The 26,456-nt window shown below is 42.6% G+C and overlaps 1 protein-coding gene across 8 annotated transcripts in view; it reads left to right on the top strand.

Moving 5' to 3' along the window:
• Positions 1-26,456, top strand: part of LOC111866996 (focal adhesion kinase 1) — a 412,509-nt gene that overhangs the window by 287,833 nt on the left and 98,220 nt on the right. For all 8 annotated transcript variants that reach the window (XM_033752556.1, XM_023856446.2, XM_023856437.2 and 5 more), the window contains one exon: positions 16,955-17,156. In XM_033752556.1, the coding sequence (XP_033608447.1) occupies positions 16,955-17,156 (202 nt within the window). The remainder of the gene's footprint in view (positions 1-16,954; positions 17,157-26,456) is intronic.

Below are 26,456 nucleotides of genomic sequence, written 5' to 3'. Positions count from 1 at the left end.
TACTCGCGACAATATCAAGAAACGTTGCATATCGTTTGAGAAACTATACATAATTTCATTAACCTAAATTATGGGGGGGGGGGATATTCATATCGCCGGTCACAGTAGCCGAGCGAGCTAAGGCATGTACTGTCTTCGCTTGCTTGGAAACCGGAATCGTGGGTTCGAATCCCACTCAGGGCATGGATGTTTAGTTTGTGTGTGTGCGTTTTTCTGTGTCTGTGTAAAGACGGGCTGATCACCCGCCCAAGGAGTCCTACCGAACGTGTAAGATCTAGAAAAACCGAAGTGAACGGATAAGTTCATGGAGGTAGGCCTAGGCCCACTGGGGCTGTAGTGCCAAGGAAAAAAAAAGTCATAAGTTCGCCTATATGCCATGTTGTAAGTGATTTAAGCAGACTGGAAAGTATGGCGTTTGCGGTGTTGTACAGTGGCGTAGCGATCTTACTGGGTTTCGTCAGTATTGGCCAGCTGCTTCAAATTTAAAGTTGGGGCTGGGAAACAGACACGTTGACGTAAACACAGGCAGGGATGGTGATCTCGTAAGTCTAATTTCTTTCCCCAAGAAAGGAAAGGAGATTCCCAGCCAGAAATTTGTAATGGCTTTATTTATGAATAAAGCAAAATTGCCGTGGGCCTTGGAAGTATTTAAGTAACGGTACTATTATTTTACGGAGTCATGGTTAGTAATACCAACATTGATAGCACTTCTAGACGATAATATTATCACGTGTAGGAGGCACGCGTGACGAAATTAACGGGTTCTGGTTTGGATGATTGGATCTATTGGCACTTCCGTTACACCCTCTCACTTAATTACAGTTAACACAGCGCTATCGCTGATTTAAACAATTTTGAGTTCACCGTTGACACACACTAGGATTCTTCGTCTTCACTAGTCGTCTCCTGGCAACGGATCTGAACACGAAAACTAGCACTTCAGATCGCTATAAGGTCTTCTTGCTACTTCGTTTTGAATAACTCTGGAACATTGGAACTAAAAATTCTTCTGGACTGACTCTTCCATCTTACGACTGACTCGTAACTGCCCTGAACTTATTCTCTCACTACATTCACTTCTCTTATAAGCATTCTGCACAGACCCCACTGAAAACACCGCCTCTTGATGACGTCACTGCTTACGCGAAGTGTGTTTACCGAGCCGCTGCATTGAAGCGGGTTGAATAACCCCGTTGTTCCACCGCTGCTCGGCACGGAAGACATAGAAAACACAGCCTCGTATATTGTTGCGTAACCTTGCAACGGACTGCTTACCAAGAATCTGTCTTCGCGGAAACTTGTTTACCAACCCGTTTCCTAGCAATGGGCGTACATAACTATTGTTGCGTGATATTACTGTTTACTGATGACTGTGGAGGTGACTCTTCGTCCGGTTCCTGCATGGATCTGCAGCGCGTGAGATCATACGCTAATGGCGACAGGGCTCACACGCATGCGCACGTTTCCGCCTCGGGCTCTCTCATTCATATGAAAACTTCATTTCGTAACATTCCTGTTTCACAACTACATCGAAATTGAAAGAAACACATGTTACCATTCCTTATAACTAATAAAAAGAGGTATATATAACTCTGCTTTCAATACCATTGTTGTAAATTCCCATTGATAAAACAAGAGAAACAGTCCGTGAGGCCCACATGATTGTGAGACGTCGAGGCCTCCAAATTTTGTAGACAGTCGGCTCACAGATGGCATTGTCAGCCTTACGCGCCGACCGCCCTTTACCTCCAGGAAGTTACCTGGCACAAATTTCTGTTAGATGCTGAGTCGTCCCAGGGCCATACTGCGGCTGGAAGGTTTAGTTCAATTGAGAAATCCAGTGGTTTCATTGGGAATCGGACCCGCGACCTTCCGGCTTGTAAGATAGTGCCTCAACCAACTACTCTACCGCGTGCCCCGTAAATTGTGTGACGTATCGAGTAAATTCATATTTAGCCGTATGTATAGGAAGTGGCCTCTGTGTCTAAGCACCTAGGCATGGTGTTGTGTTTGTGGTACATGAATCTGCGCGTGGTACGCTTTGACGATCGGCTTCACTCTTCGACCATTTTTTAAACCGGGGTAAGAACTGTACCTACGCATTAGGCGAAATGCACTGCGGCGCGTTTTCCGAAGGCATTGGTTTAAGAGAAAAATTTCTGAAGTTTGCCGTCTTCTGGGATGTTGCCACGCGTCTCCATGAGGACTTCAAAATCTCAGATAAATTCTTGCCTCTACCGGGATTTGGACCCAGTCGTACAGCCCGTATCCAGTCGCTTTACCGAAACAGTTTGCATTTAAGCGAATTGAACATAAAAGTTTAATCAGTGCTTCACGCTTCGGCCACTTTATCCTAGGGAAAGAACGTGTTCCTTTCTCTGGGTCGTTGAAAGCAATAACCATTTAGTTATATAGCGTTCTCCTTTAAGAACTTTACTTCTTGCAGAATTTCTTCCCTTCTTAAGTGGCTGTCCTTCGCTTTGCAGATCGTGTACCGTACAACAGAATATTAGGCCCATTTTTGTTATGAAGATTGCTTTTTTATTATTATTTTTATTTAGACGCTACTACATATGTGTGTTTATAAGAAATACAGTAAACCCTCGGTAATCCAGTTGCAATCAATTCGGATAGAAATATGCAAAATTATGTTCACGGTTATGTACATTCTTTAAAAGATGCATGAGATTTAGGAGCAAGAGGACTTGCAGACTGTGTTGAGGGCTGATGGACACACAGAAACTACGTAAGAAAGCATCCAAGATTGGCTTGAGCTGGAAGGAGACCCTGGATATCAGCTTCTGACAGGGCGAACATTTTTATCAGCACTATATATATATTATTAAGTCCATTTATTTGTGTTCTGAGTGTTTGTCGGGGCACGCGGTAGTGTAGTTCTTTCGGGCAATATGCTACAAACCGGAAGGTCGCGGGTTCGAATTCCGATGATGTCATTGGATTTTTCAATTGACGTAATCCTTCCCGCCACGCTATGGCCCTGGGGTCGGCCCAGTCTCTAACAGAAATGAGTACCAGGAACCTTCCTCGGGGGTAAAGGGTGGCCGGCGTGTAAAGCTGACAACCTTACCGCCATCTATGACCCGACTGTCTAGAACGGTGTCGGGCCCTGACATCAATCACACCGGGCCCTCGTCTTATAAAAAAAAGAATTTACCGGGCTGCGGTCTTACAAAGGTTGAGAACCACTAGTCCAGAAGCTGTGGGAGCCTCGACCTCTCACACCCCTATGGGCTTTCCCGTCTGTTACAGGGGCATCTGTATCTTTTCTGTTTGTCTTATAGGGCAATCTTTTGATTCATTAGACCGGATTATCGAGGGTTTACTCTACTATTTTTTGGAAATTTAAATTTTCGTAAGATATTCTGATAAAACGATCCTGTGTCGATACGTTGTTTGCGATTTCCATACGAGATTTAATTATCGATTTGAAATTCGACTTTACTTGGGGCGGTACGAGAAGTGTTCGTTTTTGTTTTGGCGCGTTCACAGTGAATAAAGAGGCATAAATTCGCCCGTTAGATTCGCCATATCTGTCTGTCTGTCTGTCCCTTTGACCCCAAATACCAACTTGAGAACCACTGAACTGATTTTCGTGATATCAGATATTAGGGAGTTTTCAACATCTCGACACACTTGAAATTTGGTTTAATCGAGACATCAGCAGTACACATCCTGCATGAAGAGCTTTTGCGCACATTCAGAGCGCAATTCTCACAAAGTATATCGTCACATATAAGGGTGTGACTATAGACGGGGTTTGGATTGGATATTTATTTATTTATTGATCACTTGTACACACAACTCAGAACTACAAGCAATTAAAGCGCCACAGCTAATATCCACAATCCACAAATAACCCGCGCTGAGCCTTTTTCCAGTCTGTTGTGTCTTCGTCAGCCGTTCCCTAGCAACGGCTTGTAACAATGGAGATTCTTCCGCTTCGCGGGCTCACAGCATCCCGTGCAGAACTCAGCTGAACTGACATTGTTCCTTTGCTTATAATATCTCGGAACGGACAACAATGGAAACACCCAGTTCCCATTGTTGTAGACCGATTGTTGCATTATCTCTATCAGGGGAGAAGCTTCCTGGCTTGCAAGTTTTGAGGTTGTGACAACAGTGTGTTAAAATTGTGGTCTGGCGACGTTTCGGAGGACCATGCCTCCATCTTAAGGATTGCAGTCACTATTCTGGGTTGTGACACCGTGTAGTCTTGTGATCGATGGTCAGTTCCATTTCTCATATGTGACGACAGCCAGCATATCCTCTCAAGAGGATCTTTTATTCTGGATAACCTAGTGCTTGGGTTATATTCGAACCCCATAGCTCCCGAATATTAGGTTACTACACACAGAACGGGATTGGCATAGCAGTAACGAAGTAGAATTGCTTTTGGGAAGTGCTAGGTTCGAATTTCGGTCGAAACATCGGCTGCCATGACATTGTGGTTTTCCTCAGCCCCTTAATGGGAATTGTGTGATTGTTCTGCAGGTTTAGGCCACAACGGCTTTTGTACAGATGCTTCTCAGTTCATTGTTCACCAGCTCTACCCATCAGACGCTCTGTACTCAGAGCGTCTTAAAGTCACATGACTGCAAAGCATGCTCTCCCCTCATACCGCCTCCTCCTCCTTCAAGGCTGTTTCCATCCCATTACCAGCAAATTTTCAATTCGCCTGCTGCTGCAGCCTAAGAATGAGGACGGGTGTAATCCAATCTTCTTGCGGTAATAAGAAAGGCTCAGAGCAATATAATAAACTAGTAAAACTAAAGACAATGCTGCAAGGACCGTCTGAAATGGTCTTTCTCTCTCCGCGTCTTCGTCCCACGACAAGTGAGGCAAGCCATGAAATAAGCATGGGCCACTCCTAGGGCACACAACACCCACTCTCGGCCATTCACGTCATAACATGCTGCAGCGCATCGGCCGAGCAGTAAACATGTTGAGATAATGTGCTGACATGCATCGTAAGGCTATCAATAATGTAGCAGAGAAACGGCTGCTTTACGTGTGACAGAAACAGATCGGAAATATTTGTAAAGTACCACCCATTATGTAAATGAATATATTGGCGGAAGGTGAACAAAGATCCTCTTTCGCAGCTTTACGTTAATAGCTCGTTTAGTTGAATATCTAATGGCAATAAATTTGTTTAGGAAAAGAAACTGCTTTATTCATTAGATAACGTGCTACTAGCGATAGCTCTCGTTAGTAGTGGTAGACTGGAAAAATGAAACAGATATATTGTCACGTGTTTTGTTCCCACTTCTGACACCAGTTGCCATATGTTGTGTGACTATAGACGGGGTTTGGATTGATGAAAAGATTTATTGGCCACTTAAGTTCGTAATTACAAATACCTATAACACTATCACTGATTAACACACCCAGCCTGCAGTGTCTTCACCAGCAGTTCCCTGGCATCGGCTTCTAACAATGGCTATTCCTATGTCTCTGGCTCAGGTCCCCTCTTCTCAACCTTCCGTATAGAACTATTTTCTTTTAGTGGGACTAAGTCCCTTGTACTGCGGCCACTCCTGGCCTATTGTACCAGCCCCAGATGATAAGTGAGGGTGATTGTGGAGCAATTGGTGGAATGAAGATTGGCAGGGGAAACCGAAGTACTCTGAGAAAACCTGCCCCAGCGCCACTTTGTTCACCACAAATCCCAGATGACCAGGCCCGGGATGGAACCCGGGCCGCCGCGGTGGGAAGCCAGCAACTAACCGCTTGAGCTATGGCGCGGCCCCTGTATAGAACTAACTCTCAATTGACTTTGACCCTTGCTTATAATCTCAAGGCACGGATCCCGTAGGAACACCCCATTTCCATTGTTGTAGTTCAGCTGTTACGTTATGAAGAATCTGCTGCCTAGCAACGGGAACGTGTTTATACGCCACAATAATGTAGTGCGTGTTGCAGAATAGAGGGGACTTTCTGAGAGATCTCCGTGGGATGTGTATTTGTCTGGGGATATTCATTTTTAGGGGTCAGCAGATGCTGGCTTGGGTCATAAGACAAAAGCAGTACTTACCAGGTTCCACAATACAAACCTCGCCTATTCACTCCATCTAGTGCCGAGGCCAAGACTGGTGGAGCTATACCTCCACTCCCCGATATGTTTACATCGCACTGTGTTGAAACAATTAAGCACAGAGACGAATTAACATTATTTTGTTCGTGTTAAACGATACACATTTTGTGGCTTTGTAAGTTACGCATGTGCTATACAGTTTAGGAACATAACACGATATATATTGTAACCGCTCTCTCTGTATAGTGCCCTTCACGTTGGGTGTCACATTCTTGTTGTCGCCGTCCCCCTTTACCTTCCTGTTCCTTCACCTGGCTTTCACCTGCAGCGGCTGTTGCTGATGCTTCTTTGCCAAAGGAACACAGTTGAATTTTCTTTACCGCAGAAGGTAGAGATGAGACTGTCTCAGGATCTTTTTTACGGGCCTCGCTCAGACAGGGAGGCAGAAGCGTCTAATGATACACTTGCACTTTGCATGTGAGTATAATTTATTCTTTGTAAAGAAAGTGTGAAACAAAACACAGTTCACATACACAGTTCCCCAGGTGCTGGCACTTCTTTCAAAGGTGAACTACCAAACACTAACAACTGTTCCTAGCTGGACCACCACTTTTTTTTTTTGTTTGAAGAGTATTTGAAGACTATTTGATGCCTGTTTGATGAGTTTTTGAAGACTTTTTCTGAAGAGATGTGAGCCTTTCCACTTTCCGCGAAGTTCCCAAGTCACACCCTCGACTTTTGAGGATTGGTCAGATTTGAAATAAGGGAGTTGACTCTGAATCCGCTACTTCCAATCATTTTTACTCTAGAGGCAAAATTTTTCTTTAATGACCTAACGTAACTTTGAAAGGTAACAATGTATGCTGGCCATAGCGTCCCCTCCTGGCACGCCTTCGTGTGACTTAAGACTAGCAGAAACTGTCAAGAGTCAAATTTCCAAAGTGAGTCGCCGAGCGACTCTGGAACCAAAATTCCATGAACTGCTTAACTAAATCACCAGGGGGCCATCTGGAGTTTTTGTGTGTGTGTGGTCCATCTGGGAAATAGGCAGCTTCGTGTGTGCAAGAGGTGAGCTATGTCACACTCTGCGTACACACTCTGCGTAATTATTATAAAATTATTGAGAATAACTCTCAATAAAATACCATTTAGGCTTGTGGGCGGTTATAATATTTACAGTCTTAACGGATTAATCACTCAGGCCTCTTTAAAGTCAGAATCGACATACACAATTTTAAAAGTCTTAAGTTTTAGAAATGACCCCTTGTACGGGGAACGGCCAGTCCCGAGGCCTCTTCGTACAAAGGACAACATGAATACAGAAAGAAAGGTCTGACGAGTAGCCCTGTATCTAACCACCGAGTTGGGTTCGTATCCAATGTATCAGTGGGCGAAGACAGTACACACCTTACACCGCGCGCCCAGTATGGGCGGCTAATCTTAAGAGTGTGATATACGAACCATAAGCTGTGACATCGGTTGAGCAAAACTAGTTTCATGCCAAACTGAATGATGGAATCGTGCGTTTTCTCATAGTCTGTAAATTGTAATACTGTATATTGCCCCATTCTGTCCCGATTGCAGCTGACGAAAGCAGAACATGTGATAGCAGATAATCTGTTACGATAATACCCACACAGAAGATCCCCAGTATTCTGGTTTACATATAGATGAGGTCATTGGATTTTTCAATTCACCTAATCCTTCCAGCTGCAATGTGGCCCTGGGGTCGACTCAGCCTCTAACAGAAATGAATAAATGGAATCTTCCTGGCGGGTAAAGGGCGGCCGGCGCGTAATGCTGACAACCTCCCCTCCATCTGTGAGCTGATTGTCTAGAAAATGTGGGAGCTTCGACGTCTCATAACCGTATGGACCTCTACAGCCTATTACAGGAATAGCTTTTGTCTTTTTATGGATTTACTCTTGAGAGAAGGAAGGATATTCGATAAAATTTTGTATGAAGTTAATAACAGTGATATCCCACGATAATTACCACAGCCAGTTTTATCGCACATCTTGGAAACTGGTACAGTACACTCCTTCCACTGCTCAGGCAGTTCTTCCTTATTCTAAATAGAATGAGTTTATGCATCACAAAACATAACGTCACTGCTGTACGTACTTCCGTCTGCCTAACATAATCGCTGACTCCATGTGCAGTATATTCTGTGATGTACTAAGAGCAGCAATTTTTCCAACCGTTCAGAATGTGGACGAATCTACAAGGCAATCGTCCTTTTCATCCATTACGAAGTTAATACCTTTTTTTTTTATTCGCTTAGTGGGGGGTGGAGTCCAACTGAGTCCACTCGGCACGGCGGCCACTGATTGGCCTGTTGTAGCCTGCCACGGGTGATCATGATGATGGAGAATTTGGTGGAATGAAGATTGGCAGGGGAAACCCAAGTACTCGGAGAAAACCCGCCCCAGCGCCACTTTGTCCACCACAAATCCCACTTGACCAGACCTGGGAACGAACCCGGGCCTCCGCCGTGGGAAGCCAGCGATTAACCGCTTGAACTATGGCGCGGCCAAGTTAGGACTTAGTTGGGAATCGTTTTTATATGAGTGTATGCCTCAAAACAATTCCTGTGACGTTCTTGTGTTTGTACTTTATTTCGGGATCGTTAATTTCGTCTCTCCTCCCTTTCATATTCGTATTCTCTAGTATCCATGAACATTCCTCATGAAACCATATGTACGGCTTCGAGATGATGAAACAAAATGAACTGGTGTGCTGTCTCAGGCTGATTTTGATAACGTTCCATTTTAGAAGTCCTAGCAAATAATGATGTCAGTTAATTACGAATAACACAATTAGAATTTTGCATACTGCCTTACGAAGTTCAGCGTACCAAAATTAGTGTATGACGTAAAATATTGTGACGTATCATCCCATTGCTGGACAACGGCTCGATAAACATGTTCGCACGGAGACGATTCTGTGTAAGCAGCCCGTTGCTGGGTAAAGCCTACAAGAGTACGCGACAAGAATGAAAGGTGTTTTCTATGTGTTCTCTGGTTCTGTAGCCAGGAGCTCTGACCACTAGACCACAGAGGCGGTCCAGCTGTACCTTACCCGTACAATAGTAAAGTGTAAAGTTAAAGCTATCCCTGAAACAGGCCGTGGAGGCCCATAAGGTTGTATGTCGTCGAGGCATACACATTTTCTAGACAATCGGCTCACAGATGGCGGCGAGGTCAGTCTTATACGCCGGCCGCCCTGAAGATTCCTGGTACTCATTCCTGTTAGTGGCTAAGTCGACCCCAGGCCCATAGTGCGGCTGGAAGGTTTAGGTCAATAAAAAAAATCCAGCGACGTCATCGGGAATCGAACCTACCAGACTTCACGGTGTCACAGCCCAGATGCCTCAAAATAGTTAAAAATCACTGACAACGTGTAATCTATTAGAACCAACGTTTTGGAGGAACCTGCAGCCTTCCTTTTCATGTTAAACACGTACCTGACTGTGGCATCACTGAAGAGGACTGAATAGCGATAACGCTCTTGAATCGTGTAAGGGATGTGCTTGGTTCGAGTGTGGGCCGGGACATCGGCTGTCCTCGTTGATAACTTAGGTTTTCCCCAGTTCCAAGATTCGGGGGATTAGACCTCGATTGGCCACGACCGCTTCCTTTGAAATACTCCGCGGTTCATATGTCACCTATATAGTCGCTTCTGGAAGCGTCGTGAAATCGCCAGTGAAAACGTACACTGCATTGCATACCAGAAAACCAGAAAACGTGAACTCGTTTTGTGAATTGGCACGTATTAAAGAGATCCATTTGCACAGGAATGATTCCAGTTGGTGTCCTGAAATCCGTTGCTCAATTTTAAGAGGGGAGAGAGTCAGTAAATAGGACACAGATGGATATAAAACGTAAAACATTTGATATTCGAACCTGGAAAAAAGCAATTACTTCTCGACACTTCCTCCACCAACATCGGTACACATTTCGCATCGCTTTACCAGTGCGACGAAACCCGCAGCATAAAAGTCTTTTGACTGTTGTCTCAGCCACTTCCGCACAACGATTTCAAATTCTTCGTCATCAGTGAAACGTTTGCCACCCTTTTACACGACAAAAACTTCCCACCGTTAAAAGGAAACACTTCTTTATGAATATCCTTTGCACTGAGTCATTTTGCCCACAAAAGAACACACAACAGAACACTGCTCTTAGGTAGTATACTTCTCAACACTGTCGCCATTTTGAGTACTGAAACCAGCCTCTGCACATGCGCATGCGCATCTGCTACCTATACAGCCATGAAGTTGGACTGTGCTGCTGCCTAGTGGTAAACGTAGAAAACTTATTACGTCCATTTCAGCAGTTTCACTTCCACATGTTTACTGACTCTCCCTCTTTTGTTTTCTATTATAAGACAATATGGCTTCATGAATGGCAGTCCATTTTTGTTACTTCATTGGTCTGATATGCTTTGTGTTCATTGTGGGGAATTGACTCGTAACACAATTGTTAGAACACCTGTGGGTTCTTACGAGTCCAGTACCCTGCCTGATAACAGTTCGTGTCGGAATCAAACACGTGACCTCTTATATCGAATGAATTCCAACATCTTCTTTCTATTCTGAAACTACCCACATCTAGAAGAAACTATTTGAAACATGAAATGTTTTGTAGTTCGTTTCAAAGAAATTACATTATGAATTAGAATTTTTCTAGGGTCTCCTAATTACGCTATATTTGACAAATATTTACGGTTTCCTTCCCACCGTGAAGACGGTGCATTACTGTGAAACTGTTCGTAAAGCGACTTTTCTGTGGGCTAGTTTACTAACGCCACGCGGTAGCGTAGTTGGTTGAGTCACTACGCTACAACCCGGAAGGTCGCGGGTTGGATTCGCAATGAGGTCATTGGATGTTTCAATTCAACGAATCCTTCCAGTCGCACTATGGCCCTGGGTCGAATCAGCCTCTAACAGAAATGAGTACCAGAAATTTTCCTGGGGGTAAAGGGCCGCCGGCGCGTAACGCTAACAACCTTATCGCCATGTGTTAGCTATTTGCCTAGAAAATGTGGGAGCCTCGACGTCTCAAAACCCTATGGGCCTCCACTGCCTGTTGCAGGAATAACTTTACCATTGCCTTCTTTATCTAGACTGTACGGGTCGAATGGTAGGATGACTGATGCACTGGAAAGGATAGCTGTCGTTTCCTAACCGAGATATTATTGCAACACTCGGCCCGAGGGACTGAAGAAATCGACTAAACTTCAATTAGGATATCCGAAATTCGAGCCGAGAAGCTCCCGAATACTTCATCGTTGCCGCTACGTCATCTCACTCTGTTCATTTCTTGTGCCATAGATATTTAACTATGTTGTATTAAACTTCCGAGATTATGCATTATGCTATATATATAGACTTCAAGAACGCCTATGATTTAGTTACGAGAGAAGTATTGTACAATATTCACGCAGGATTTGGGGTACCCACGAAACTAGTTCGACTTATTAAAATGTATTTAAACGAAAAGTACAGTGAAATCCATATAGGTTAACGGTTTTTCTGATAGCTTTCCTATCCAGAATGATCTAAAACAAGGAGATGTTTTAACGCCATTGCTTTTTAACTTCCTTTAGAATATGCCATTAGGAAGGTCCTAGAATACCAAGTGGGAATGAAGTTAAATTGGACATATTTGCTTCTGGGCTTTGCTGAAGATGTGAATCTACTGGTTGGTAACATAGATACCATATTTTTATTTACTTAGTCCGTTCCTCCTATACTTTTATGGTGTCGAGGTTGTTTTTTCATTTTGATCATCGGTAGGACTCTTTGGACGAATGATAAACTCGTCGCAAGGTCTCTGCCTAAACGCAGGCCAACACAAACACATAATAAACAGATACACATACCAAACATTCATGCTTTGTGTGGGACTGGAACCCACGATCCCGGTTTCAGAGCGAGCGAATACAGTATATGCCGCTCGGCTACCGTAACCGGCAAATTAGAATATACAAAACTATAATCTTGCCTGTGGTTCTGTGTGGGTGTGAAACTTGGTCTCTGACATTAAGGGAGGAACATAGACTGAAGGTGTTTGAGAACTGTGTGCTGAGGAGAATATTTGGACCGAAGAGAGATGAAGTGACAGGAGGTTGGAGAACACTGCATAATGAGGAGCTTCATAACGTGTACTCGTCTCCAAGTGTAATTAGAATGATCAAGTTAAGGAGGATGAGGTGGGCAGGGAATCTAACAGGCATAGGGAGAAGAGGAATGCATATAGGGTTTTGGTGGAGAAACCAGAAGCAAAGAGAGCACTCGGTAGACGTAGACGTACATGGAGGATAATATTAGGATGGGTCTCATGGGATGAGGTTGTATGGATTGGATTGATGTTGCTCAGGATAGGGAGCAGTGGAAGGAAATTCTTGAGTGGCAGAGCGACTAGCGAGCGCCTCCATGGCGTTAGGTAATTGGTTTGTAATGCAGTTCTGAAAGAGATGGGGGGGATGATTATGAATGGTGAACTAGAAAAGACTCTGGAAGAATCTTTTGTAATCCATTTCAAAATGCGATCTTGGCGTTTGTCTGAAGGGAGTGAATACGAAATTAAAAATCTCAGAACGCTTGGATCTCTGAAAGGAACCCCCAAATCCAGTCCAGACACTTCAGCGAAACCTGCTCGGTTTTGCTTATAGAGGGGTGCACCTGTAATGAGCTCATTCATGTTTGAAATTACTGACCTTGGCCGTAGAAGTGTACAATGAACACACACAGGAAGTCCCTGCAGGAGTTAACAAATTAACGAGCCCGCTTGACATGCGGGATGACTGACTCGGAAGAGGTACAGAATTTAATAATTATTTATGTATGGCTCTACAGCCCTTGTCGGCCCTGTTCACTTTTTCGCTTTCTTAATCTGTACGCAATCGGTAGGACTCCTTGGACGGGGAATCAGCCGATCACAAGGCCGCTGCCTACACACAGGATAAAACCACACAGATATTTATGCCTCGAGAAGGATTCGAACCCAGGATCCCAATGTTCGAGCGGACGAAGACGGTTCGTGCCTTAGACCGCGGGGACCACTGTGATGGGTATTAGTAATTATAATCAGGCTCTACAGCCCTTGCCTTGTTTTAGATGTAAGCCTTGTTTTAGATGTAATAGGATACAGAACACAATATATGGATAAACTGAGAAATGCTGGCTCTCAAGCTGATGTGTCAGGCCTCTGTGCAAGTGCTATGTAATGAATGGTATTGTTCTTAGGTAAGTCTGCATTTTAGATTCAGGGACAATACGCGGTAGCTTAGTTGGTTGAGGCTGCGTCGACTCTGTCTCTCACAGAAATGAGTATGATAAATCTTCCTGGGATGTAAAGGGTGGCCGGCGGGCTCGTAAGGGAAGCCCCGAAATAATGATTATATCGCGCACTGATTACTGATGGAAGGGAAACTTGGCAGAAGTGTGTATTTTGCAACAGTGATTCTGTGCGGTGTCTGCCCGGTTCGCACCATTGTGTCTGTGATTCCGTATCACCGCACGTGACATACTGACGGCAGCATGGAGAGCTGTATTGGCCTGTGTCTCCAGGCAGAGAGAAACCGATTTGAGCTTCGCCTGCAACCCCGTATTATCTCCGCATTACCACATTATGTACCCTCCAAGTTTAATCTTCGTCGGTAAACGATAGCCGTGATTTGTAATTATTAATTCGGGCCAGCCTTCGTGTGACTCACCCTGAAGCATACTCGAAATTTTGGATTGCCCTTGTAGTGCATCATTGGTCTGTTGTACTCTACAGCCACCCCATCGGTCACTTCTTGTACGCTGCCTGTTGAATTATATCAGTATTTACATGGAGGTTACTTGCAAACTTGGATTTCATTTTCAAGTTTCATGTCATTTGTACCATCTCAGAGACAAGTGAATGCTGACTTTGCGCTTACAGTAAACCCTCGCTAATCCGGATTAATTGAGGAAGGTGGAGAGGTCATCCGGATGAAGCGATGATTTGGGTTGTTTAAGCAAAAGGTAGCCCTGAAAGACAAAGAACTCAAAAGGAAAATTTAATGATATAAATAGTAATGATGAAATTAAATAAAATATCATTGTAGAGCCATTATTTAAAAACAGAAAAAAAAAGACAATACATTTATCGTCGATAGAAGACTTGGAAATTGTACTTGCTTTTGAACGTAATAATCCAAGTTTGAAGAAATTGTCTCAAGTTCTGTCTGAACGGACAAGTTACTAATCTGCCTTCCTAAATCCCATGTGTCTTTGCATTATGTACTCAACTGTGAGCAGCGTTTTTCATAATCCTTTCCGGGTTAACTGTAACCGGATTAGCTACAGTGATCTAAACGGACGGCAACTCTGAAGCTTTGAATCTCGCTTCTACAAAAAAAAAAATGATGGTGAAACTTGTTTCTGTGACCTCGACGGAGAAAGAATCTGTTTTAAGTAGAATGAAACTAAATTGACTGTTAAAACGTACATCGTATGGGACGTCATGCCGTATATTCAGATAAAAGTTTATGGATGTTTTGAAGTTTCCAACTGCAGGGTTCAAAAAAGGCCCCCAGGAAAAAAGTTAAGTAGCAGAGTGGAGCAGCAAGTGCTACTAATACTCCCTCGTTGATGCGCTTTCAACCTGAAGGTGGAAGCATTATGTTTCTCCGAAACTATGATGAATTTATAGTGGACTGCACGGAGTAACACCCTTGAAAATTCAGCTTTTCAGAGTCCTGGCTGTGAGAACATTAAATCTAACGTACTTAGTAGCGCTGAAATGTATGCATTTGGCCAAAGAGTACATTAATTTCGAGTCTCACACAATGTACACAGTATGTGCTAAGTTGAACTGTGCAAGAAAACATTCGAGTAGGCCACAGAAGGAAAAACACAAGTGTAATGGACGTAATTGGTTTCCTGTGTTTATCACTAGATAGCAGCATAGTTCAGTTTCATGACAGTCTAGGTAGCAGACGTGCTTGCGCGTGTTCGTTCACAGGATGGTTTCAGTAGTCAAAATGGCGACCGTGCTTTAGGAGTGTATTGCCGAAGAGCAGCGTTCTGTTGAGCTTTTGTGAGGGCAAATGACTCTATACTAAAGACATTAATAAAAAATGTTTCCTGTTCACGGAAGGAAATATTTTCTCGCGTAAAGCGGTTCATGACTGAGTGGTAAACGTTTTAGCGATGGCGAAGTTGAAACGGAGGTGCGGAAGTGGCTGAGGCAACAATCAAAGGACTTTTGTGCTGCGAGCTTGGGCGCACTGTAAAGCGATGGGACAAGTGTATCAATGGTTATGTCGAGAAATCAATTTTTTCCCCCGTGTTCGAGTATCATACGTTTTACATTTTATATTACTTTGTGACCCATTTACTGACTCTCCCTCGTACCGCATACCGCAATGGCATGGAGATGTCTTACAGAACAGGTCATAAGCTGCTCAGTACACTTGTTGTGGCTCATAACTTCCCTGGCGCGCGGAGTATAACACTAATGGCAGTGTTTCTTTATTGTGCACAAGAATTCACATACAAAGCAGATGACCCTGAGTGGTACACCCACTGCTGAAAAACCCAGACTGATCCAACTTTAACTCTTAAGGTCATATACCAAGTGTCCATCTACACTGTGAACTACAGTACGTCATAACTTGTGTAGGGAGTCGTGAGGGAAGGATCCACACACAACATGACGCATTAACGTAGAAAATTTGCGCAACACAGATATATAAACACACGTGCACTAATTTATAGTTTCTTAAAATTTTAAACTTTAATTAGCTTATTTTAGTTTAAAGTAATCTTGAAGTTAATATTAAGATATTGTAAATAGTGCATCCCTACATAACATTATAAAAGCAATACTGCGCATAAAAACGTTAGAAATCGATCATATAATGAACGAAATTGTACTATATGGATCCATATACAAGTTACAAACGCAGTAATTGAAGTTTGTATCTCCTAAGATGGCTTCATGAGAAGCCGAAATCTGTAGCGAAATTGTATTTAACCCAAGCAAACGCAGAATTATTTCGTAGATTTGATGTGTCGACGGAAATATCAGTATATTCTCTCGTGTATTAGTGACCAAGACGCGGATTTCAATCGGTGGGTCAGTTTATTGGATATTCACTAGTCGTAACTACATGGAATGAAAATTGGTAGGAGAAACTAAAGCATTGTGAGAAAGCATGCTTTGTCTCCCATAAATACCACGTGACCTGACCTGGGATCGAATCTGGGCCGCCGTGTTACGAAGCCGGCAGTTAACCGCCTGAACTGTGTGGCACGACCGTGGGTAGCTGTAGTAATTCTGCAATATTGCTGGTATCAAGTATCAGTTGAACGTTAGTTTGTTTAGTAATGGATGGTCTAGTCTGTACATTTCTCGTACATAACTGTACTCCATCTGCCTTTGGAACGGGGTTGCGTCATAGACCATTGCTTATCATTAAAAAGTTACTGTATTATGTTTTCAACGCACTTCCAGTGTTCATGTGGCTGTGTGAGGTTCAAATATCGTTATACAGGACTTTTCTTCCATAACACAGGTATGACATCCACTCGTTTGTAGGGAAGATATACTTTACCATGTCTCTTATGAGGTTCTGCCTTAAGGCTTATCAGTTTGTTGTAGTGATTAATATTTTCCTCCTTGTTCCGTACCTACCATTTTCAAATCTAGCCAGATGCTAGATGACATTTTCGTTTTTCAGCCCTTTCAGATGACTATAAAAATTGGATTTTGAAGTAAGTTACAGCTGTTCCACTTCGTGGCTCAGATTTTGTAATTTCTTCACTTCTTGACATGCTGTCTCACTGTTCTGACACCAGCCCTAAAACTCTAAATACGCGTGTGAATATTGTGATCATAGGCCGCCATTTTATGTTTACAGACATGAGGGAGTGCCTCATCACCACCCCCAACAGCAGACGCAGCAGCAACTACAGCCTGGTGGTATGAACCCTCCAGAGGGCCGCTGTGGCACCCCGCCAGCCACAGGGAGCCCCGACCGCCTAGATAAAGCCACGCTTAAAGTGCATCTCCCCAACGGTGGCTTCAACGTGGTCAAATTTGGGGATGCCATTGATGTCAAGGTAAAGTTTCACAGACAACATTTGGCCAAATTCCATCTTGTATTCATAGGTTTTTATAGGGAACTAGTGTGAGGGGGAAGTCTCGTAATTTGATGTATACGCTTTCGTGCTTTTAACTTCTCCCTGCGTTCTGCCATATTTCATTTCAGTTCCACTTGTTATCGAATGATCCGTCGATGCTGATATTTAACATCTCCCACGAATAACACAGTCAGTAGTACACTTTATACTACACTTCACATATCAACATAAAAATTTTATCACTACTCTCAGGATAGGCATGTTACACCGAAACCAAAGATTGCTGAGTCGCAACCCTTATTACATAATTTAGGTTCTTGCTGTATGTTATCGGTCGACCGTTCTTGTGGTAATCCGACATGTGATTTCAGAACTTTAATTTCGTGGGTGGATTATTGGGGTATGAATGTGCTGTGGTTTCTTCCTTTTATGTTGTTCATTAATTCTTCCCTGTCCCCCGATGGAAGGCTTCCAACATCACAATTTCTCTACAGAAATCCACTGTCCTCAGCTTCCAGCCACCACACAGGGACACCTCCACGTTATGAGCGCGTGCTGCTCGTCCAGTTCTTTCCTTTCTTCTTTTTGTTTTCAAATACTTTATCTCACTGTTCTTCCTCTTCTAGTGGTTGATTGGGGCGCGCGGTAACTCAGTTGGTTGTGGCACTATGCTACAAGCCGGAAGGTCGCGGGTTCGATTTACAATTATGTTATTGGATTTTTCAATTGACCTAATCCTTCCAGCCGCACAATGCCCCTGGGATCAACTCAGCATCTTAACAGAAATGAGTACCAGAAATCTTTCTCGGGACAAAGGTTGACGGCGCGTAAGGCTTACAACCGGACCGCCTTCTGTGAGCCTCGACGTCTCACAACCCTATGGGCCTCCACTGTCTGTTACAGGGATAGCTTCGCCTTTACCTTCTAGTGGTTGTCATGATTGAATATTTTTCCATACAAAGTGTCAGTTTTTAAATTTTCACTCGTTAATTTGTAGTTGGTACAGTAGTGAGGCTGAAAATAAACGGGATTGGAAAGTGTTGAGCTATTCATTATTCGCGCCGTTTATTGATTTGTATTAGTGTCATGAACATCGAGTGACGTATAAACTTAGCAGGTTTGTAGACTCTTGTTTGGTAGGTGCTCGGTTCGAATGTCACTTGGAACACCGACTGTCCTCAGTTAGGTTTTCGTGTTTCTTTTTTTTGTAGCCCCTCCGGACATGCCGGGATCGCACCGCCATTAGGCGACTGCCACTTCCTTCTAAACACTTTCTAGTTCATTATTCGACACTGCTCCTTTCATTCGATACTTGTAGTCTAGGTTAGGCTTTCCAGACTTTTTTTGTTGTTGTAGTAAATTCGATAAAATTTTGTCTGTGTGCGGACAACATGAAGTTCAGTGCGTAAAGCATGGAATGTATGTATGGAATTTTCGTAATGTAAGATTTGAAGGGAAACAGACCAAACGATAGCTGATTCAGGTATTAATTTTGTTTTTATCGTAAAGGTTTTCGCAAGAAACCCCATAGAATATTAATCAGAAACATGCAAACGGCGCTCTAAGATTTTCTCGGCCGATCGGCCATGTTGATGTTGAACTAAAAACGAACGTTTCGAAAATTCCTCCGTTTCCCTCATCAGGGTCGACGTGGTGAATGACCGTATATCGCTGACACTTATACCAGTTTGTCCAAGTAGGAAGAGGCATCGATTTGACAACCTTCTCCGCATCGAACCTGATGACAGTGCAACATTGACACGGTTGATTGGTCGAGAAAATGTTATCGCATTTATTCGCCGTGAAAACTTCAAATCTTATGTGAAAACCGTAGATTAACAGAGATCAAACTGGTGTAGTAAATCGTATAATTTTCTCTGCTTTATTCAAGAAAATTCTGTATGAGTATGTGATGTTTTCCTATGAAAACGGTCCAACCGAACTAAGTTATGTAATTCAGTGCGATACTTGTCACTGCATCTCTGGAGCTATGTGCGAGCCGCTTTTGTGCAGTCATTTGTATGTTTTTTTTTCCGTTAATGACTGTCTCTACTGTGGCATTACTGTTGTCAGNCTCCGCATCGAACCTGATGACAGTGCAACATTGACACGGTTGATTGCTCGAGAAAATGTTATCGCATTTATTCGCCGTGAAAACATCGAATCTTATGTGAAAACCGTAGATTAACAGAGATCAAACTGGTTTAGTAAATCGTATAATTTTCTTTGCTTTATTCAAGAAAATTCTGTATGAGTATGTGATGTTTCCCTATGAAAACGGTCCAACCGAACTAAGTTATGTAATTCAGTGCGATACTTGTCACTGCAGCTATGTGCGAGCCGCTTTTGTGCAGTCATTTGTATGTTTTTTCCGTTAATGACGGTCTCTACTTTGGCATTACTGTTGTCACGTGACTGAGTGACTATAGACGGATTTTGGATTGGTAATCGGATTTGTTGGACACTTAATTAACTCGTGATTTAATTTAACAAATCACTGTCACACACTGTCTTGTCAGTCAACGCTCTTCACTGCGTTGCTTGGTTACGTCTTCCAGCAGCGGACGTTCTTCTGCTACCGGACTGACGTCCTACTCTTCTGACTCTCGTCTCAAGGCTTCTCGTAGAGGCAGAGCCATAGTTACTTTACGACTGGCGGTTTACCTGAAAACGGTTCGTCTTGGCGACAAGCCCCTTGAAACTCACGACCAGCAATTTTATTTTCCAGCTGAACACTTGCGGTTATGGACCTTATATAGCATCCTCTCTGACGAGAGGATGGATCTGTCGTTTACAATTGCTGCTGGTCCTGGCCAGCGCACTCATTCTCGGGTCCAATTACCTCGGGACTCGTGACATGTTTTACTGTCTCACATTCGAGACTTCCGCAATCTGGAGGGCCAGGTCCCCGTATTTATATCCCCNTTTACTGCCCTAAAGATGGAGACACAGCTTCCTCCAAAATGGTATTACCTGTCTGCCAAATTATATAACATCACATCTCATTAAAGTACAGTTGATGCCCATTCATCACATTAATCTCATCAATAGTACATTGCTTGCAGCACTTGAATCAAATGTGGAGATACAAATGAAACAGTACTTTTTTTGTTCACTTCTGGTAATCAGTGTAATGATTTGTATGCTGATTATTTTTGTTTTACATAGTCTTACAGATAAAAGTCTAGTGTCGTTCTAAACCCCAAAATTGCAGATGTTTCATACATTTTCTTTCATTCTGCTGTCGTGGGAAATGCTTTCAAAAATGTTAATTTTCCAGCGAAGATTTGAAACATTGAACACGTTAATTTTTGCACATCAACGCATTGAAACGGGTGGTGTAGAAAGTGAAAATATGTGATTTGGAATGTGGAGAACAGAAGGCAGATATGTTTTCAGTAGGATGTGGCAAAAGCTGGAATACAAACTGGAATGTGTGCAGATATGTGATTGGGTCCTACATTGTGGTCCTCCAGGTTGTGATACCATATAGTGTTCTGGAGCATCATACTTCCCCTTCAGTTCTCGGTTAGAGTCATGCTTAAATTAGGGGTATTATGTTCCTCTGAAAGTTACAGTGACGTGACATAATTTGAATCAACACCACTGCTTGAAATTCACAGTAGATAGATTAATCGTTAATCTTATTTCTTTCATTTTTTATCACGTTGACGACATGAAATTTAAAAAAGTAGCAAATTTTGAAAATCGTGCAATAACTTTGGAGACACACTGGATCTCAATTCTCTGTGACTGTGAAATGTCACTGAGTGATGTATCATCAAATCATTAAATTCACTAAATGGTTGAATCGCCTCCCACAACTTAAGATTGGATAATAACATTAGACATTATTTATGTAATTTCATTGGAAGCCGTGGCAACTGTAGGCCTAGTTTTAGAAAACATTTCTTGACGCGATCTTAAATGATGTTTCAGTTCCTCAACTTTGTTTCTGCTTATTTCACTGTTGTCTGGATGATTTAATTATGTAGTCTTTATACATGGTCATGAAATGTGTGCCATTACAGTTTTTGCGAACAGCTACCGTGGCATTCTACATTAAACACTCGTGCCTTATTAACATTGATGAAGAAATAATTATTCGCCATTTTTTTTGTCATTAAAATTTACCGTGGATATTCTCGATTTATTTTTATTACCGCTGCATTGATAAGCCATATTCTTTTTTGTCCCGGAAAACACTTGCATGTGACATGAAAACTGCAAGACAAGATACACGAGCATTGTAGATGTGTATAGGCGTGCAAATAGTTAGGGCCGGTCGGACCTGTATACTGGAGACATAGAACCTGAAGTGGTTCGAAAATCGTAAAACATTAAAGGCCACGGTTTGTGTTCTTTCACATTTCCTAGATTTTAACTTGGGTGTGGTTTTTGCAATTTAAGACCGACAGCAGCAGCCACTCGTGCCTGGACATCCCCATCTGCAGTCGTCAACAAAGTTATTTTAATTCCGGCCGAGTCGTGCGGCTAACGATAAGCATTTACGATAGTGTCACATGGATATGTGGTAGGGTTGGTAAGATTTCCTTTCATAGTATTCCAGGAAATGGTTAGTTTTGCTTTCACGTTGTCAGGCCTTTACTTTGTCAACGGTGGATGTAAATGTAAATTACACCGCCTCTCCCCCCAATTGGTAAAGTGATACCTTTACTAAATTAGTTAAACACTATGCTATGAAGACATATTGTGGTGTGGAGATATACCTCGATCACCTCTATCTAGCTGGGCGCTAGATAGAGGTGAGTTGTTATCTTCACGCCTCGGCCGCTTTACCCCCGGGGGAAAGAGCCGAACCCATACCCATTGGATAGGAGGCTGGTTGAGCCTTAGAGCCCGTGTGTACGCAGTGGAGTTGTATGTGCGCTAAAATAACACACGCTGTAGTTCACTTAATTTAAATCAAATAACATCTATTACAATTTTCTGTAATTTTTTTAATTCGTAAAATTCTTAGGGATGTCGGCCACGTGTTTAGATCTGTATCTTTTTCTTCAGGTGTTCTATTGCAGCAGTCTGTTTTCCGATTCCTAAGCTCGTTGTTCTGTTACGTCTGCAATCTCTGCTCCCTTTAGCAACAGATTGCAGACGTAGCTATTAAACTAGTTAGGTCAGTGAAAATGTGTTTAAAGGAAACCTGTAGTGACATCTGTTTTCTGTTCAGAATGATCTGAGTCCATAGAGATTCAGAGTGGCTGTTACTTTTAAACTTCGCTTTATATGTCATTGGGAATGTCTGAGAAAACGGGGCTAGATTGAAGTTGAATGAATCTTTCCATCTTCCTGTCTGTGTCAGTGATGGTACTGTATTGGTCCATAATATAAATGCATAATAAAGAGCACACAAGCAGTCAGGGCAGTCACAAATTAAAGATAAGCGAATACGTGCTTCGAAAATAGGGCAAAATTAAGATATTTGGAAATGACGAGTAAGAAATCAAAATTGCATTCACGAAGGTATTAAGAACGGACTAAAGTTGGGGAGTGTTTTTTATATTGCTAGTGGGGTGGGACTAAGTCCCTTGTACTGCTGCCACTTCTGGCCTATTGTACCAGCCCCGGATGATAGGCGAGGGTGATTGTGGAGCAATTGGTGGAATGAAGATTGGCAGGGGAAACCGAAGTTCTCGGAGAAAACCTGCCCCAGCGCCACTTTGTCCACCACAAATCCCACCTGACCAGACTCCGGGATCGAACCCGGGCTGCCGCGGTGGGAAGCCAACGATTAACCGCTTGTGTTTGGGATCAGTTTGCTTCAAATCTTGCCCAGATCAAGGGTAATCCTGATAAAGTTTTTTTTTTGTGTGTTTTCCTTGAGCTGTCAAGGCTGATGCAAGGGCAGAACTTTGATTATGCCACAACTACCTACTTTGCACCTGCGTTTCTCATTTCCCGCGCTCAGGATGGTCGATGCTAGTCTAAGGAAAAGGATGGGTAGAAATCTCAAGGAAGAGAGATGGCATCCGGTTTATTGTTACAACTTCTCTCTAGACTTGTGTAGATTGTTAAAGTTGATGATAACTGTCATAGTTTTGGCAACATTCAGTGGAACTACTGCTCTAACTTTTGTGATGTGCACACAAGTGAGACAAACATTTTATGAAAACAATCTTATCTGAATCTGATGAGAACTTCTACAGATCAACACGTGAACAAGTGAAACACATACACAGACTTGTAAAGAATACAAATGTGTTACACAAGAGAATTCGAATACGTGAGTGTAACAGGCATAAAGGAATTAATTTGAGTTTGAGATCTCAAGTGAGGTAACTTCCTTTATTTTATAAGCTGTAGAAGAAGTGGAGAAGAATTAATGTATTTGGATTCAGTTTTTGTCTCTTCATTTCTCTTTACTCCATGGTAAAATACTCAGTGGTACTTCAAGCCTTGTGATGCAAATTGGATTCATATGCCTAAGTGATTATCCACAGCTCTGAATAGTAGTTTGTCAGTTTGAACTGAATGAGATTAAAAATTCAAGGAGTGCTGTATCAGCTGGAGAGGATACTTAAAATTAATTCGCTTAGTGGGGGGTGGAGTCCAGCTGGGTGCACTCGGCACGGCGGCCACTGATTGGCCTGTTGTACCTGCCCCGGGTGATTATGATGATGGAGAATTTGGTGGAATGAAGATTGGCAGGGGAAACCGAAGTACTCATAGAAAACCGGCCCTAACGCCACTTTTCCCACCACAAATCCCACTTGACCAGACCCGGGATCGAACCCGGACCGCCGCGGTGTGAAGCCAGCGACTAACCGCTTGAGCTATGGCGCGGCCGGAGAGGATTCTCAGTATTGAAACATTGACTCTCCAGAGGCTGATGGTTTATGACCAGTTTTTGTTTTTTGTTGTGTTTATACCAATAACATTTCTATTCAAGATCATCATTACAACTGTCTAGTATTAGCATGTTTTATTTTATATCACTGCAGGTTTCAGAGGAGCACATGGTAGCATAGTTGGTTGAGGAACTATGCTACAGGTATGAAGGTCGTAGCTTTGATTCTTGATGAGATCATTGGATATTTCAACTTACCTAATCCTTCCAGCCGCACTGTGGCCCTGGGGCCAACTCAGCCTCTAACAGAAATAAGTACCAGGAACCTTCCTGGGGGTAAAGGTCGTCCATCGCATAAGGCTGACACACTCACCACCATCTGTGAGCCGATTGTCTAGCAAATGTGGGAGCCTCGACATCTCACAACCCTCTGGGCTTCCACAGCCGTTTACTGGGATAACTTTACCTTTGTTGCATGTTTCAAATTACAATAAGCACTTTAATATCAGATATTTGTGTTGATGGTCTTGAATAGAATTTTTGCTGATGATTTATGTCGACATTTCTCCCGAAATACTTTTGAAGTAAAAATTAAAATGAAATACATCGACATTGGTGTACAGGAGATAAATTTCTCTAACGTTATGTTTACGCTGGAAGTTCCATTAAAATTGCAGATCCATAAGTCGTTTCATATTCAAACTAAGTACAGCAGACCTCACCAGTTCAGGCATTGGCTCCAGCAGAATATTTCAAAGAGGGAGCACCCAGAGACTTTGTTTACAAACTATACCATACCAGAGTATTCAGGATAGAATAATAATTCAAAAAGGTAACTTTAATTTGTCCTCCAGGTTAGTGGGTCCCTTGTCACCACAGCATTGTGCGTCCTCAAGTAGCGGATGGAGGAGATGGCTTCTGGATATGGAGGGTAGCTGCGAATATATTGAATAAGCAGTCTCGAACAGCCGACTAGTGGTGGGCCTTCAGTTTGGGGGTTGGGCGTGGAGCTAGCAGTTTATCATAAAAATAAGCTTGTTACGAAATGTCACAAAGGGCCTTGAACCTGGACAGATTCTTTGCACGAATGGGGGAGAATAGGAATGCGTGTAGAATATTGATGGGAAAGGCAGAAGGAAAGAGACCACTAGCAAGACGAAGACATAAGTGGGGGAAGAGTTTAAAATGGATCTTAGAGGGATAGTATGGGGTTGCATGGACTGGATTGATCTGGCTCAGTATAGGGACCAGTGGAGGGCTTGAGTGAACACGATAATGAACCTTCGGGTTCCGTAAAATGCTGGGAAGTTCTTGAGTAGCTGCACTGGTAGCTTCTGAAGAAGGGCTCCGCTCCATGAAGTGAGTTACTTTTTCCTGATAATATTTGGTATATTTTATATATTTGTTTCCTTTTCCCCCAAAAATATCCAAGAGAGAAGGTAGAGGTCTGCTTGGCCCTCTGCCCCCTACAAGTGCCCATGGGATGGGGTAGGCTGAATTAACGAAAATTCTGGACTGTAGGACATAATTAAATTCAGATACTTTGAAGTCATGGTTTTTAAAGACAGAAAATTTTATTGCTTTCAGTACAAATGAGGTACTGTATGTGTATTTTATTATGTATTTAAACCAGAAAGAATCGGGGAAATTGTAACATTACATTTTTTGAGGAAGAATGTCTATCCCCCATAAATATAATGCTCATGCTATATAAACAAGAAGGCTCTCCAGTTTGTAGAGGGACTGCATTCGTGAGAATTTACTGTACTTTAACAATGAATTCTGGTCTAGGAGCAAGGAAATCTATAATCCTAATTGCTTTCAAATTGTTTAGTTTTAACAAGAATATAGAAATCTTACTTTTTAAATTCCTTTTGTCTTTTTCTCTTCTGAACTAAACAAAATGCTTAGTTTTTATCTCTCACTTAGATTCTTTTGTGTGGTTCTGCCATTGTCTCCTGAAGACAGAAGCATTCCACAGTCCGGAAGTTTGGGAATCTCCATTTTAGGATATTGAGAGCTAACGCAAGGAATGTTGTAGGTATGAAAATTATTAAATAAAGAGGGTAGACTTGAAAGTGATGTAAAAGATGGAATTTGTAATGGAAAGTGGAAGTTATATCATACAAGTAGAAAGATACAGAGACGAAATGTGAACATGGATTAAGAGGAAGTTACCAGCAGCTGGGATCTGATTGCAGGGAGTCCAAGACTGGAGTAATCAGTAGGGAATGTAAGACAGAATGAGGAATTAAGAAAGGATTCTGGGTAAATATATAGAGGAAACTAGTTTAAACCCTGTTGAGAATTCAGCAGGATGTCTCATCACTTATCATTTTGACTTCCCTTGCTATCTCTCAAATTCCATTACAGCCCTACAGGGTTTTGAATGATGTTTCAGGGCTGATGTTTAAGGTACCGTGCACAAATATTCGGTGCTAAAAGTTATGGGATATCAGTATGTAAATTTATTT

This window comes from Cryptotermes secundus, unplaced genomic scaffold (genome assembly GCF_002891405.2).
Source record: "Cryptotermes secundus unplaced genomic scaffold, Csec_1.0 scaffold125, whole genome shotgun sequence".
NCBI lineage: Eukaryota > Metazoa > Arthropoda > Insecta > Blattodea > Kalotermitidae > Cryptotermes > Cryptotermes secundus.
Note: the sequence above shows the minus strand (reverse complement) of the source record. Positions and strands in the feature narration are given on the sequence as shown.